This window comes from Crocodylus siamensis, chromosome 2, assembly GCF_052110815.1.
Source record: "Crocodylus siamensis isolate JL-2025a chromosome 2, ASM5211081v1, whole genome shotgun sequence".
Classification (NCBI taxonomy): domain Eukaryota; kingdom Metazoa; phylum Chordata; order Crocodylia; family Crocodylidae; genus Crocodylus; species Crocodylus siamensis.
In genome coordinates this window covers 220,747,578-220,764,139 of record NC_143396.1, presented here as the reverse complement: position 1 = coordinate 220,764,139, position 16,562 = coordinate 220,747,578, and the positions used below count along the sequence as shown (strand labels likewise).

At 41.1% G+C, this 16,562-nt stretch overlaps 1 protein-coding gene and 1 long non-coding RNA gene across 4 annotated transcripts in view; one reads left to right on the top strand and one right to left on the bottom strand.

Moving 5' to 3' along the window:
* The window catches only part of LOC149871740 (uncharacterized), a 98,193-nt gene that overhangs the window by 59,132 nt on the left and 22,499 nt on the right, over positions 1–16,562 (bottom strand). The window lies entirely within an intron of this gene.
* Positions 1–16,562, top strand: part of SPI1 (Spi-1 proto-oncogene) — a 101,100-nt gene that overhangs the window by 72,597 nt on the left and 11,941 nt on the right. The window contains exons 1-2 of one of the 3 annotated variants that reach the window (XM_090033132.1): positions 5,800–6,096; positions 13,878–13,971. In XM_090033132.1, the coding sequence (XP_089889258.1) occupies positions 6,052–6,096; positions 13,878–13,971 (139 nt within the window). In that variant the 5' untranslated portion in view covers positions 5,800–6,051. Of the gene's footprint in view, positions 1–5,799; positions 6,097–13,877; positions 13,972–16,562 lie in introns of those variants that run through there. The other 2 variants (XM_090033133.1, XM_090033135.1) reach the window with 2 other exon arrangements.

Here is a 16,562-nt window from a genome sequence, read left to right as displayed (position 1 = left end):
TTTGAAGGGGAAAAAAATTTCCCCTTCCCCCAAATTCCCAACAATGCAGGGGGCTCCCTTAATTTGCTTCAAGGTACTTACAGGGTTGGGATTTTTTTCTGACATTGGAGTAAGTTCTGTGCATGAGGAGCATCAAACAACATATATCCTGGCTTAGGAAATAAAGGCATAATTGTAGCATGGAGGCTAGAGCATTGTTCTGTTAAGTCAAGGAGATATATGTTCAAACCCTATCTGGGTGAGAAGGAGAGTGGCTAGATCAGGGGTGGGCTATTATTTGGGCTGGAGGGCCACTTAAGGAATTTTGTTGAGCAGTTGAGGGTCAGGCATGGCAGGGTGTTGACCTGGCCTTCGCCCCCCATTACAACTTTTATACTACACAGTGCAGCAGGGGCGAATCCCAATTGATCCTATCTGGCCCCAGGACTGTCCACCCTGTACCTATCACCAGAGGCACTGGATGGAGCTCGTGGGTGGAGTCTCCACGGAGACTGGCCCAGGACCCCTGCGGGCAGGGCATGCTCAGCCACATGGATAGGATGAGACCATGGATGGGTAGGGACTGGTGTCCAGGAGTAGGACAGGTGGGCAGAACTGGCACCCATTGGAGGGATATGCATGGGGTGGATTGTGGCTGTGCCCTGGGCCCCAGCCCTACATTGTCACTGTACCACAATCCTGGCTCTGACCCCAGGTGCCTGTCCTGCTCCTGGGTACCACTCCCTGCCCCGATCCCATCCACCCAGCCAAGCACGGCCTTCCTGCAGGGGTCCCAAGCTGATATCCATGGAGACTCTACCCACTTCATCCAGTGCCCCCAGCGGCAGGGGTGGCATGAACAGGCCAGAGTTCCCTGGGCAGTGGGGCTGGCCAGAATGGAAGCAGTGGAGACATCGAAAGCAGCAGCCGAAGTATGAAGGCAGAGTGAGCCAGCACTACAGGGGCTGCCAGGAAGCCAAGCTGGCCATCCCTGCCCAGCTGTCCAGTCCTGGACTACTGCTCCTAGCATGCCTGAGAGCTGCATACAGGATAGGGTGGGCTGCACTGCACACCCAGCAGCATCTCTGCACCTGGGAGTAGTGGGATCAGTCACACATGCCACAGACAGAGCTGCTGTGGGCTGGACATAATCCCCTGGTGAGCCAGATCTAGCCCATAGGCTGTATTTTGTCCACCCCAGGCTAGAACCTGGACCCTACCCACCCCCTGGGCAAGTGCCCTAACCCTTAGGTTATTGAGCTAAAACACAAGAAGACACTCCTGCCCGTGCCATGGGCTCTAATGTTAGGACTCAGGCTTAGGTATGCACAGGTATAGTCATGTACCTGCGCGCAGAAGTACTCACTGGCTTTGCACCCTGTGGTTTATTTAAAACACCACTGCTACACTCATTTTTCTCCCCCATTGCTTAGACTGTTGTCCTCATTTTCAGGTAATTTCACTGGCTCCACACTTTTTTTTTATATCAAGTTGAAATTACCCATCCTTGTCTTCAAAACTCTACATAGTCCTCTAAACAGATTTTGTAGGTAACAAAACCAGACTCAGACAGAACGTATTCATTTAAGTCACAAAAAGTGATAAAAAATTACTCTGCTCAGGAGTTGTAAAACCACTTAGGTATTTCCTTATTGGCCTGAAAAGATCCCTAAGGGCACATCCACAAACCTGCCTGTGGAGCCACAAACTGCACATGTTACATATGCACACATTTGCCATGCTGCTAATTTGTAATACAATGGGGTTTTTTGACACTGGGAGATCCCGGTGTCAAAAAAATAGTGCCAAAAAAAAGCGGCGCTGGGCAGATGGTTGCAGCATGTACCACCCAAAATGAGAGCCTGGCTGGCCAGAGTCACACTGGCAGCCAGGCTCTGTGTGCCCAAATTGCTGTTGCTGCAGTCCCAGGAGGTCCCAGAGCCCCAGGTAAGGCTGCTGGGGCCTGCCCAGGTGCTGGCCCCAGGCTCCCCTACCTCACCTGGGGTAATTTGCTGTGCACCAGAGTGTGTGTGCAGGAACATGCAGGAGCAGTGGCACAAATATGTACTGCTCCTCTTTGTTCCCATTTGTGGGGATGCGCCCTAGGTGCCTAAACAGCATGCTCAGAAGCTATCCAAACTTGCCTTGCTCCCATCTAACCTCTGGTGCAGTCCAGATCATTGACAGGAGATATCTAAACTCCACCTAAATCCCAGATTTCTTAGACAAGGTTGGAGCATGTATAGTAAGCTACTCTGAGGGTATATATGTAGCTCAGTAAGCAACACACAATCCCTGCCAGAAGACATGGTGGTAATGACAATGCCACCTACCTTTCAGCACTAGTGTAATGGTTAGGGCTTTTCCCAGGAAAGTCAGATATCTGGGTTTTTCAGTCTTGCTTACCCTGAAGGGATTTACGTTCATATCTCCCACCTCCCACTGTGACTCTGTGGCCCAGTGCAGAAGGTATTCTTACCATTAGGCTGTTGGGCAAAAGGTGGACAATACCATTCATGGTTATGCTCTAGAGCAAACAGGTGCTAATTCTGCTTTATACTGAACTCAATGCTGCTGTCATTTTGTCTTCCTGATTCAGATAGACTTCACCCCTCTGATCAAACTCAAGGATTGGGAATTCGGAGTCACCCTGTGTCTAGTGTTTCCCATTGACTGACTGTAGGCACCTCCTGGCTGAGTGACAAGGTGATCTAAATCACACTTGGAAGGCACCTAGTCCTCCCCATTCACTCTATAGGGCACTTCAGCATCCAACCATGCCACTTTGAATCACCCTCCTGAGAAAAGGTGTCTAGATTGCAGAAATTGATTAGGATCTAGGAATCCTAGAATCTAAAATCTAGAATTCCTTAAACTCAGCTCTTATCTTCTGCCACTTACCATCATGGACCATGTGTTTTGCCAGCTCAGTTTATTTCAGGAATCCTTTGTACTTGTCTTGAATAAATGCCTCTGTACTTTCTCCCATACTTGCTTGAAATGACAACATTGATCCAGTATTCCATGCAACTTCACCTTCCCCCTTAAATTCCCTACTTCTAATTCTCTAGGTCTGCCCAAATGCTACACTAAATTAATATGAAAATACAGGAATTACAACAAATAAACAAACAAAGGTGGAAATATCCCACTGCAAAACCAGGAAACTGATTAACTTAATTTATATAAACCTTGGCCTTTATTTCCCTACTCATCTTGCCACTTGTTCTCCCTATGCTACATATAACATAAGACTGTACACCTTTTAGGGCAGGGTCATGAACAGCATAAATACAAAATTATAATAGTAGATACCTTGACATATTACACTTGAAGAGGAGAGAGAGAGAGAAATGGAGTTAACATGTGAGATGGTCTGCAATGGGAATAGGCAGATAGAGAAAAATCAGAATAATTCTGGTAATTACCCTATAAGCATTTTGACCTCTTTCATGGAGGTGGTTGACAGAGGCAGTAGAGAAAAAAGGATTATGAAGTACGTCTGTTGTACTTTTGGAAGATGACCTCATTAAAGCTCTATCTGTATAATGATGCTTTATTGTATTATAAATTGATAATTCAACCACTCTCTAACATATACCCAACCTGATTTAATTGGGGGGGGGGGTGGGTATTCTATCACCTTCCCTGGTTTGTTCAGTTGCTGAATTGTTCTTATATCTCTAATATATTTTCTGTTGTTGCTCAAGCTTAGTGATGTCTTATTATGGTCTTTATTTACTAGCTAATTATCACCTAGTCCCTTTCTAATATTCCTTTGTGTACTGTGAATCCTGTGCAAAAAAATCAATACTTACTAGGCAATTTCCCATCCCAGAGAGAACCCTGAAGTACCACCAGTATACTAAATACTTTTATATTACCTTTTTAGTAGAACACCTCCATTTAACACCATTTTAGTATTTTTATCATCCAGTAATTGTTTAACATATATTTCACCATAGTCAGTCAGCATATCTCATCCGTACACAGGTCTATTTAATACATATCATAGTGACACTGACTACCAGAGCTCAATTTATCGTTTGTTTTAAACACTATCCAACCAGTTATCGATATGCAAGACTTACATATTTCACTGCTCCTTCCAACTTGTATTTACCTGATTTAACTTTATTGATTTTGACAATTTTTACAATTTATTCTCAAGACTATCCTTTATTTTTGTTTACTCTCCAAAATACTTTTGACTTCCTCCTAGCCCTGTGCCAGTAATAAATCTGACTAATAAACTGTCCTCTTTATTCTGCAAGTTATTTATGAAAATATTTAATAGTCCTAGACCCCTACAGGCTTTTACTTGACAATGACCCATTAAGGAGGACTCTGCATTTGATTTTATCTAGTTTTATATCTCTCTCTCAGTAATTACATCTGGTCCCCATTTATGTAATCCCCCCTTCTAAAAGCATCTCTTGGCATGAAGAGATATTATTTACCTGGCAGCATTTTCTTCACTATCCTATCAGAGAGAAACTTGGAGCCTTGAATTTATTTTAGAGATAAATATGGCCCAACTTGACTGTTTAGTAGCTTGTTTTCCTCTAGGTTAAGTATCAGGTTATCTGGTGCTAGCAAGATAAGGATGTAATGCTTATGTACCAGTCAATATGGAAAAAAATAAAGCCAGAACTTCAGGGGTTAATCTCCCTCCCACCTCATGCTATCCAATCCCAACACTAACAGTGTTTTTGGGGTTCCTTAGGGTGGGGAAAGAGAGGAACTTGTGACCAGCCTTTGGTTTTACCAGTGTATGAGGGAGGAAGTTTTGCACTAGCCAAAATTCCCCTTCACACACAGTCCCAGGTAAGCGGTGAGCAGGCTACTTCCAAAAGCAGAACCTGTGGCACAGGAGCATAGAGTGAAGGGGAACAATCCAATTGACCAAACTTCACTTTTCCACAATGTGAACCACTAACTGCAAAGGGAGGAGGTATTTTGCAAAGTGAGAGAATGTGAGTTCTTCACAGGCTACAAGGCCCTAAACCCTGCATCCTGCACCAGTGGCCTTCTCATTTGCCTGCCTGCACCACTCACAATGATGGGATGCATATTTCCAATAAAGCCAACTACAAGGAAAAAAATGGGATAAACAGGTAGAGTGAGGGCAGGTAGGAGAAATGACCAGAATCTCTTCAGGAAAATTCTCCAGTCTGAATCTCTGGGTTCTTCCTTAAGTGTCACCAGGACAAAAAAAAAGAAGCTTCCTCCGTTTACCACTAAATGTTCTCTTCTAAAGTAGAGCTCGGCTGCCCAGGTTGTTTCCTCTTTCTAGTTCCATTAAGAACAGAGGTCTGGAGCAAATGTACAAGAGATCAAGGTGCACACTACAGTAAAAAATATCAAACGTTGTTCATAGGCTGCTCTCCGAACCTTCGTATGAAATTAGAGCATATTGTTGAGCCTGCAGATCCATGCCCACTACTGCCTCCCCTGCCCCCTGGTGAATGTCACAGAACTGGCAGATGTGGCTGCCTGATCCTGAAACAGGGCTACTAATAATGCAAACTTCAGACTCCTGTCATTTTAGATTTAGGGGTTGACATTAATGCAGACCAGTGTTACTGCTTTAAACCACACAGCAGTGACTCCATTATGCCTCAAATTCTACTTGTATGAAGGCACTTCACTCTTTCACAGTTGATCATACACTGTACCAGAGCATGCTTGAGCGCTGTCCTGTTCGTTATGTAGTAAGTACTTGGCTAGTGACAGATTTCCTGCTTCTTGAATTCAGATTTATGCAAAGGGGTGAGGCCTACGTCATGCTGAGCTGATAGAGCCCCAGCACTATCTCACTTCTACAGACATTTGATAAAATCAGGAACTTCGGATACAAGTAGGAAAGGACCTCACCTCAGAACCTATTAGAGAAAAGTATGAAAATGTGGTAGGGCCTTTCTCCCATCCTGAGATCCATCACAGTACGGGGACTTCAAGGAGTCCAAGGATCTCATTTCTGTTGTATTTTTTTGTTTGATGTGATTTTTAAAGTCAGTTTTCTGGATGTTTGAAAATTGAAGTCAGAACATTCGCTAAGAAGTTGGCTGAATGTTGCAAGCTTGCAAAATGGAAGGATTCCCCCTCATTCCCCCTGTGAGTATCTGGGGTTAATTCCAATTAGGGCTCATTGGGTTCAGCGACAAAAGGCAAACCAAACTTGGATTTATGACTTGAAAATGCCTCTTTTTCTTTGTGTGAATAATGCCTGGAAGTCAATATATAAGCTGGTGACAAGTTTTCTAATGAATGGGAAGCTAATGTTTCCACTCTGAACTTCTACAGTTGGTTTCATACACTAACCTTATAATTTATTTTATTAGTGTAACAAGCCAGGAATACTTTTCTCCAAAGCTCACTGTGTGATAAAAAAATAGGTTTTGTTTGAGGTTGTAATTATTCATAAACAGATATTTCAATGTGCTTTTAAATATTTAAAATATTTGCCAGACAGCGAGAGAAAGGTGGACAAATGCTGATTTTATATTTTGGAAAATTCAAAACTGGGCATTGTTTGTAGAGGCAGAAGTCTGACTTTTAGATTCAGCCTTTCTAGATCTTCTTTTGTACCTTTACATTTTTTATTGTTAGGTTGAGTAAAAGTAGAATTTGTGCCTGGGATAATCTCAAATCATTGCTGCTTTGCCCCACCCCATTGTGTTACGCAGAGCTGAACATTTTTCTGTTTAGACTATAAAAATGTCAAAAGGACTACTCAGAATTAAACCACCAATTAATTCTCTCATTTTTTTCCAAAGTTGCACCTTTTTCATGTATGATTATATGAACTTTTCTCTCCTTTTTCCTTTAAGTTTCACTATATTATCAATGTTATTTTCAGATTATTTGGGGAGGGGTACTTTGTTAAGAAAATTGTCTCACTAATCTCCTATTTAGAAATATCAGCTTTGTAATGAGAAGTCTGTAAAGTAGAATGTGTAGGTGGCGGCCCTGGGTAAACTGGTTGACTCTATAGAAGTTCCAGAGAAGTCAGCTTTTACTTTGGAAGGGAATTTTACTCTGTATTTTATTTGGTAGATACTTTACCGTAAGTGCCATGTCTACTTTGGAGAGATAGTGAAGTCTCAGAGTCACTCTATTAAGATTTGTAACATGCTTCCCTTAAGGAAAGCTAAAGTCATCTCTTTCCTACCCTTCCAAAAGGTAACTCTTTTAATTGCTTCTAACTGTTGGCATCCATGATGATGTCAAAATATTTGTGACTGCAACAGTATCTTTTTCTGCACCTGCTGTGGCAGCATTTTTCAGACTGGAGCCCCTAGATCCATTAGCTTCTTTATAGTGGAAGCCCATTAAATTCTATTTTTTAGTACACCCTGTTGCCAGCATCATAGTCCAGTGTTTCTGTCTGTGAATTTGTCAGAAAAACAATTTGAAAAGGAATTGAGTGAATAGAATATTTCAATTTCTGTTGCTCTCTATAAATTAATTTCTAGGCTTTTTTTCAGGTCATTTAATAATTGTACATTCTCTCATTAATACTGCCACAGAAATGACCCAAACCTAAATAAGAGGGTTCTCCTGTCTAATCTAAGATCTCATTCACACGTAACAGATTTTCTCTGGAGTCTTTCTTGTATTCTCAAATCCCCATGTGCGGATGAAGTGAAATTCTAACACCGTCAGGCCATAATTCTAACTTTCTTTGTTAATCCTTTCAGATGAGAATGTTGTCTATAAGCCTTTCCAGGGGGAGGATTTGTAGAGAAAGTGGCTTCATATCTTACTGAAACACTTGACAGAAGAATTATTTTTTATATATATAGGTGATTTAAAATGCTCAAAAGGGGGTAACTCTGCATTTTCCTACGTTTTTAAAACCTGTTTTGAATTGCATTGTTTTGGGCAGCAAAAATTTAAGCCCACATGGCAACATTATAAATAGCTGTGCCCACTGGGGCTGTTCTTGGGGACAGAAATTAGCCTGTTTGTGGAAACTGGAGGGTTTCTGTGAAATGACACTTCAACACTTCCCTCTTCTGCCCCTCCTCTTTCAGTCGAAGATAGGGCTGTAACTGTCTCCCCTCTTGATTCTGCAAGAAAACTATTAGCCTCAGTCTGGAAAATGCTGGTTGAAATTGTTTTAAAAGTTACCTCTCTCTGATGGTTAAACAATTAATGGGAGACACAGTGGGAAGAATCAAACTAGTGTCCTCCGGTTCAGTGGAGGCTTCAGCTGTTTTAATACTACGGCAGAAATCCCTAAAAGGTCAATCCTTTTTCTCTAGCTACTCAAGCTATAAACAGCCACCTACAGAATCAGTATTTTGCTGTGATTTTTTTTTTGTGAGAGGGAGAGTAAAAAAAACCTTCAGATACAGCTGTTCAGCAAAACTGCATTTCCAGTGTAGGATGGCCTAAAGGATGATTTCTCATCTTTCTTAGAAAAAGTCTATTCTAGATTTTTCCAAGGAAATAAAACTGGTGTTGGCCATAAAACAAGTCTCAGTCACAAATCATGAAAAGTTGGGTATTTCTGCATCACTTACCAATGAATAGTTATGTCATGATAAAGAATAAATAAACCAGAACTCAGTAAATTTATAAACTGCTAAAGCCATCTGACAAAATCTTAGTCACAGGAAAGAATATTCAGGTTATCTTTGGTATGCTGTTGTACCCTTTCAATTGGACCCTTTTCACTGATACCCAGTTACCTCCATCTAAACAGCTTTCCTGTTGTTACAATGACTTTATCTAGGTTTGCAGAGTGAAAGAATAAAGTGGAGCAACTTTCCCTTTAATAATAGCAGTGGCATATGCAGATCTATGCGTTTGTTGAACATTTGCTTGCGATAGGAAGATGGTCTTGGGTAGAAAAGGAGAGCTTCAGATGCTCATCGGTTTCTGAAAAAAACTTCCTGTCACTCTTTCTCATAGGTTATGGAATTAGCATAATCCACATAAACTAAAATTAATTACCTGACTACAGTGTAACACATGCCTTTCTTTGGTTCCTGTCTGGAGAAAATTGTCAAATCAATGTTTGTAATGGAATAAATAATGACTTAAAGCAAGCTGGTGAAATGTGTGGTTGTGTGGGTGGGGGGGTTCCAGAGGTAGGCTAGTTCACAGTGGGTATTTGTGGGGAGGCCAAGTTGGCACAGCAGGACATGGTGGGCCTAAAGGGGAAGGAGGTTCAGTGAAAACTCTTTCATTTTCCTAACAACAGAAAAATATATATTCTAATGAAGCTTAAAGCAAAAACTAAGCTGAGATTTAGGGAGGGATCTTTGAGATGTTTTCTTTGAAGGATAAATAACGCCTCCAATCTTTTCTGTATGATACAGATCATCAAATATAATCTTAGTACACAAAGTCAAAAAAATCTTTACATTTATTGTAGAATGCCATCTATCCCTTATCCCAGCCATGCAGATAAGTTATCCATGATGAAAAGTGGTTAATATTAAGTACCTTGTCTGGGGCAGATTATTACAGAATACATGAGATAAAAGATTCATAATGATATTTTTCTTGGTCCAAGGAACGAGCAATCAGGAAGGAAACTCAAGGCAGGAAGTCTTACTAACCACAAGGAAGAGAAACTAAGGGCCACACTTTCAAAATAGGATGTCCTAAAGTCAGGCTTCTAAATCCATAATTAGGCACCTAAATAAAAGCAGCCCGATACTCAGAGATGCTGTGCATGCACAGTACCTTTCAAATCAGTTAGCATCAGTGCCGTAGCAATTAAGTTTTGGTGCCCAGGGCAAAGCCCACAGCAGCAGCCTGGCCTTGCCCCGTGCACAGATCCAGGGGGCGCATGGTACCCCATGCTTGCCCGAGGCTGCATGCAGTGGTGGGAGCCCACCTTCCCCCATCTCCATGCCCCCCCAAATAAGCCACTTGCAGCTCCATCCAGTGTCCCGCCCCAGCTGGGCAGCACCTCTTGGTGTCCCTTCAGTGCCCAGGGCAGTCACCCCACTTGCTCCCCCACTTCCTATGACCCTGGTTAGCATAGTAACTGAAAAATATGTTGGTTTTATTTAGGTACCTAACTTCTAAGCACTGAGTTTTTGTAATTTCTGTGAGTCTGTCATCAGAGTCTTCCTATTATTCTGAGTTCTCTCTTATCTGTTTTTAATTTCTCTCTTATCTGTTTTACTCCTACTTCATTTCTTTCTTGGATTTCAATTGACTGCATCTTGAGAATCACAACAGCTAGAACTACTGCTAGATGGCACATCTTAGCTTGTACTATTAGCTTTCAGAAGATAGAAATAATTGATTCCTAAGTCTAAGTGTTTGAGAGATTACTGGCTCTCTAAACTGAAATGGCAGAATATGGAAAATCTGCTACCTGATAGTTTCTTTTCTGGGTCTAACCTTTTCCTTTGTCCGAGATACATGGCCAGTACCAATCTTCTTCAATTATAGATGGTAGCTCAGACTTGTCCACGTGAGTCTGGAGTTTCCTTGGATCAAGACCTCTGGGGGAGGTCAGTCCCAGAACAGAAATCATCAGGTAACGAACTGTGTTTCCATTCTTTACTTGCTAATGTGGGGTATAACAAACAGAAAGGAAAATTATTACGGAAGAGGAAGCAACAAGGAAATAGAAATGTTCTCTACCTTACCTGAAATTAGTAGTGGTATCTCTATTTTGGGGCCTCTCCTTAGCCCTTCTTACCAAAGGATTTTTCTGTAGAGAAGTGATAATAAAGCTTGTAAAGTATTATAAGTTCTTTTTTTTTACAACCCAGGAGGCTGCCCTTTCTGCCCAGGATGCTACTTTTAACATTGCTGAGTAGGTTATGACTTCTGAAATTTGTTTACCTGTGTCTAAATATGTTGCAATGATACAGCATTTAGCTTTTGAGGATTTGACAACTCTTTTAAGTGTCAAGTAATTGGAATAAGAGGAAACAAAGATATTTACCTGAAATAATTGGTATAATTTTTAATATTTCAATAGAATTTCTTATGGTTAGAATGTGCTTTGTTTTTACTTGGAAAAAACGAGCACTGGTTACTCAGATGACTCAGATAAAAAGAAGTATGGTTCACATATTATAAAAGTAGATATTTCATATTTTTTTTCTTGCTGATATAAGCGTTGCCAGGAAGTATGAATTTATAGAAAAGAAACACAGGGAGTTAAACTGCAGAGAAAGTGAAAGCTAGACCCCCCACTCCCCTACAACTTCACCAACATGATTATCCCTTGATATTTAAGATGGACCCGGTTTCTTTTTCTTATGATGAGTTCAGTAGCTTTTGTCTTGAGGAATCACTCTATAACCCAAACTGTAGATTAAGAAATCAAGATGGCACGATGTTTTAAGTTACTTGTGATGGGAGAAGGAATGAAGAAAAAATGAGAAGGGCAAATGAGGATTTCCAAAAAGATTTCAGCATTCTTATATCCACCTGTCTAAAATCTGTTAAGTAGGATATTCTACCATCTAGACCTATACCCATTCCCTGATCTGGGTTTCTCTCTGATGTTCTGAGACACAGTTTACCCCTGAAGTAAGTGAGTCAAGTTTTGGCCTTGTCCTTGAATGAAAGTTTTCAGTTGTTCTTGGACTTTTATTACTATCTTGTCCTTGTTGTTGTACTACATTTTTTTTCATGAGCAAAATCCTATCTGAGAACTTTGAGACAGAAAGTATGCCTGAAATAAATAACCACCATTCAGAGCTGAAGTTACTGGCTGGCCAGTAAGTTACCTGCCACTGCCATAGCCTTAGGGCAGTGGGGGCCAACATTTTTGGCAGGCACACCGCACATTAAGCTCCGTGCCCTCCCCACTGACACTCCACTTCCCTTCCTCTGCCTAACCTGTTGCTTAGCTTTCTGCTTCCTGCCCTGTCTGCTGCTGTGCTGCCTATCCCCTGTTGCCTGCCACACACTGAGACTGCCTATGCCACTTGTGGCATGTGTGCCATAGGCTGGTCATCTCTGCCTTAGGAAATCTATGGATGAGTTGGTTTCTTTAGTGTAGCTTTGCATTCATTGGTTCTAGTTGTTGTTTCTTAGGTCAGTTCACCAGGAAATTCTAACAGTGATGATGACCACAAAGGACATGGTTACCATTGAGGCTTTGGAAAGGTTTACAAGTTCCTTCTAAGAGTGATTTTTATCTTTTTTGGCTTGTTACCTTCAGTTGAGAAGAAATAACTCTCAATGAGAAAATCACTATGTCCTTTTCTAGGAAAGGACTGACCCTGGAAAAAACAACAACTTGGGTTTTAGGAGACTGTATAATGTAATTGCTTTGCCACCTGATTTTTAATCCCTTTCCCTGACATTTCACATTCCTCCCTCGTGACTTCGTTGAAGGCATGGGAATGGCAATACTGTTCTAGTTCTCAGTGGGCAGTATGTGGCCCTTGTTACCCTTCTCAACTTCTTTCTCTGTTAGATATTGATAGCTCTTGGCAGCAATCAACTTATACCCCATAGTCTCAAACATCTGGAAGGTGGGAGAAAAAAGCAAACCTGTTCTGCTTCTCTGGCTTAGTGTTATCATAAGCCAAAGTTGCGAAATCCCTTCTTCAAAGGAGAGGATAGGACTCATGAAAAGGTGAGGATCTAGAAGTTTTGGGCTCCCCCCCATATTTTTTTGGCCATTCTTTGTTTCTTTTGTTTGCTGTAGTGTTGCTCATCAGTCCTTCGAGCCCTTTCTGTCTGATGACCTGTTTTAGATCTTACTTTTGAAGGAAAAAAGATGCCAAACACCAGTACTTGTCAGTCATCCAACTGAAGAGGAAGCATAGGGGGATATTTTTAGGAACCCAGATATTCAGTTGAACAACAAGAGTCATAAAGGATATTAAATTCTGCCAGTTGCCTAAAATTTAGGATGGGACCCTGCGCCTTTTCCCTTGGATTGGCTTGCAGGTATATAGCCTTTGGGAGTTTTTTGGATGTACTTCTTAAGACTACTTGATCACGGAAGAGAGTTTGGCTCCAAGGAGTCTGGGCACCAGGAGTGTTTGGGCTGCAAGGAATCATGGAAGAGTTCTTCCTCTGTAGTTCATAAGCATGTCTCCTTATACTATCTGGCTTCCTTTGGCAGATGGGAGAGGAAAATAAACAAAACAAAAAGCTTATCGGGGTAATCATTTGGGGACCAAAGCCTCTGAAATGTTAGCTCTTAAGTGGGGAGAGAGTAGAGTAAAATGAAATATTGATAAGCTAAATAATATGCACAATTAATCAGTAACATAACATGCATACTTAGGATCCAGTGTTTGTTTCTCTATCCTGAAAATACATTTTTGGGAGAGCAATGCAAGTGCTTTATATGAATCACTGGTCATTGACAAATGATGAGGAAAAAATGTTTAAATCCTCTGGCCCCAGCACTGTCAGTCACCTCTGTCCAACCAGTAACAGCCACAAACCACAGCACCACTCACCGGGATCACCCACATGAACCTTTAGGGCAGGTTTTTGCCCACAGTGGTGGGAAGGAAGGACAGCAGATGTCTGCCAGTACTGGAGGTTCACCTAAGGAAACCTGTGCTGGTAGAAGAGAGTCCTGGCTTATGCTTAGTGTCCAAAATCAGACCTTTCTGACAGCATTACACAAGTTCTTGAATTATTTTTCCCTGACTATAAACAAGGGGACAGAGCAGGATAAATACATTTCTTCGCCTTTGATTTCCAGATAGCAGCAATGCTGGTTCCCATCGGCCCCCAAGAGGTGAGCTCCCATTTTTTCAGGCACTTTTTGGTTTCTGGTTTTCTTCTTATTCCCTACCAGTATAACAAGAATTTTTGAAGCCCATACTTTCCCCTTACCCTCTCTGAGGACAGTTCCTTGGTATTTCTCTGTCCCTGACTGGCCTGCAAAACAGCTTTGCTATTGCTCACAGGTCTAATTATTCCTCCTCTCTCTGCAGCCCTCTGAAGACATGGTAACCTATGAGTCAGACCTCTACCGACAGCCCCATGACTATTACCAATATCTCAACAGTGATGGAGACAGTCATGGTGGTAAGTTAAAAAAAAATCTCTTTGGTGCATTCAACATCCTAGGATACTCAAGAAAGGAGTTTGAGGGCCTTCAGGAAAGGAAAAAGATATAGCAGAAATAGAAAAAGTACAGTGAAAGCCAAAAAAATATTAGTGATACGGAGAGGGTTCCATAAATCATTAATGGCATAGAAAAATGAAATAGGGTTACTACTTATTCTCTCTTGCAATACAAGAAATAAGGGACATACAATGAAGCAAGTAGCAAGTATAAAGCAAACAAAAGAAAGTTATTTTTCATACAGCATGCATTTAACTTGTGGCACTCCACCATAATATGCTATAGAGGCTGATAATTTAAACAGGCTCAAAGCATGATTGGACTAATTCATGCAAGACAGGTCCTTTAGTGGTTAATAAACATAATGATTAGGGACACAGCCTCCACATAGCCTTCCTAGGACCCCGAAAGTGTAAGGAAAGAGGGAAAGGTGAAAGATAAGTCTGGGTCTGGATAAATATTCTTTTCCATGGCATCCATTCTCTGCCACTGTGATATACAGACTACTAGGCTAAATCGACCTGTAGTCTGACCCATGATGGCATATCTTGTGTTGTTATGAGCAAATATGTCACTATGATCTATGGAGTAAATGCATCTGCTTTGGAATTAATAATAATACTGATTTATTCAACATTATGACACTGATCCAGTCTAGCAGGTGTATCACAGAAGAGAAACCTCAAAGGCATGGAAATGATATGTAGAGCTTCTACGAGATGCAGAATTTTGCATCATATCCCCTCTATCTTTCATTATATTCACTGTCTTCTGTCCGTTTCTTAATTCAAATCTCTCTCCTGGTTTCAAAACTCCCTGAACCTGTATTTGTGTCATCCTAATTGTCTGACTTCACTTCAGTGTCTGCCACACTTGTCTTCAGCTCTGATTATTCAGGCCTCATACAGACACTCAGTGTCTCCTGAGAAAGTCACTGCTCTCCCAGGAGAAACCACAAGTGTACAGAAGTTCGGGATTTTTCTTCCAGAGTAAAAATGGCTGCCCCAGGAGAAAAATAATCTGGGAACAACCAGGGTTCAATCACTCCCAGGGAGTTTCTCCTGAGAGAGTATCTATACAATTAACCCATTTGCTCTTTCTGTTTCTCTAAGTTCTTGCTTGCCTTCAACCTCACATATTTCATTCTACCTTCTTGGGCTTTCCTGGCTGCTGCCCCTACTGAAACCTTCAGTATCCCTCCAGGACCATGCTAAACTTCTCTTTCACTCTGGTTAAATGTGACTTTTCTTTTTACCTTACCAGTGATTGCATGTAAGTTGTTTTACTGTGAAACATGCAATAGGACAGTTTATTGTGTTAACTCACATGTGTTGAAGAGAAGGTATGTCTTGATGCTTCCTACAGCTTGAAGGACCCTTTTTTTTTTATGGTGACTTTTATTCCAGGCAGTCCTATATTTTACAAATACCATTAAACCTGGGATTAAACCTGGGCTATGTTATGGTGGTTGCCTAAATACCTCATGAGTGTTTGAACCTAGAAGAGCCAAAATCATACCCCTTGAAATTAATAATACTAATACAGGAAAAATGTTAGAATGCTAACTGAGCTGGTCCTTCATTACTGTTGGAAATAAGTCACATAATTATTATTATTTATCCTTTTGGATAATATTCTTTTTGAAGTATTTTAAAGTGTTCTGGGATACTGGACTCAGCACTGAGTCAGGGGGACAGCACCAGCTATCAAATCACTCACACCTCTTTCCAGAGCACAGCAGTCCACTGGCACTGTGCTGGAACACTGGAGTCAGTACTGAGTCAGAAGGAAAAGCACCTCCTATTGTACCAATCATAGCACTTCCTGAAATTCTTGGGAGTTTCCCTGGAAGGCTGTCATTCACAGAATAATTAGTCTTCAACTATGTTATATATAAGAGAGCTAGCACACTGACAGCACAAGGTACTATGTCAACAAAAGAAATTAAACAGGGCAGCAAGTTTCTGCAGAAAGCTGCCTTGCACATTGGGCATTTAATTGAAAAAGGCACTTACCTAAATTTGTACTTTAGGTTGTATTGACAGACCAGATGTGAAATTCCTTATTCTAGACTAAATAAGAGACTGAGCACTACAGAATAATCCTGTTTTGATGCATCTACCATGTATAGCCTTTATCAAGTGACATTAGTCAAAATGGTCAAAAGGGTGTTAAGACCCTAAAGTTAGGTAATTAATATGTACAGATTCAGGTGATTTAATATACCTATGTTTGAAAATGTTGACTTTAACCTCTTGGTGGCTCCAGTTCCATATCCATGAAATGGGGACTTGTGCATCTCACAATGGCTATAACAATAAAGTAGTTAATATTTTTAAAGCCCTATGTCAAAACATATATGATAATCCCCTGATGTCATAAACAATCAAGCAGTAGAGTCTCTATCATAAGCTTATCAAACTCCATCTTAAAATTAGCTCAATGTTTTGCCTCTGCTATTCCTATGGAAGGCTGTTCCAAAACGTGTTCAGTTTCTGTTCAGATGTTTACAAGTCCTAAATCTCACCAGAATGCACAACACAACTTCCAA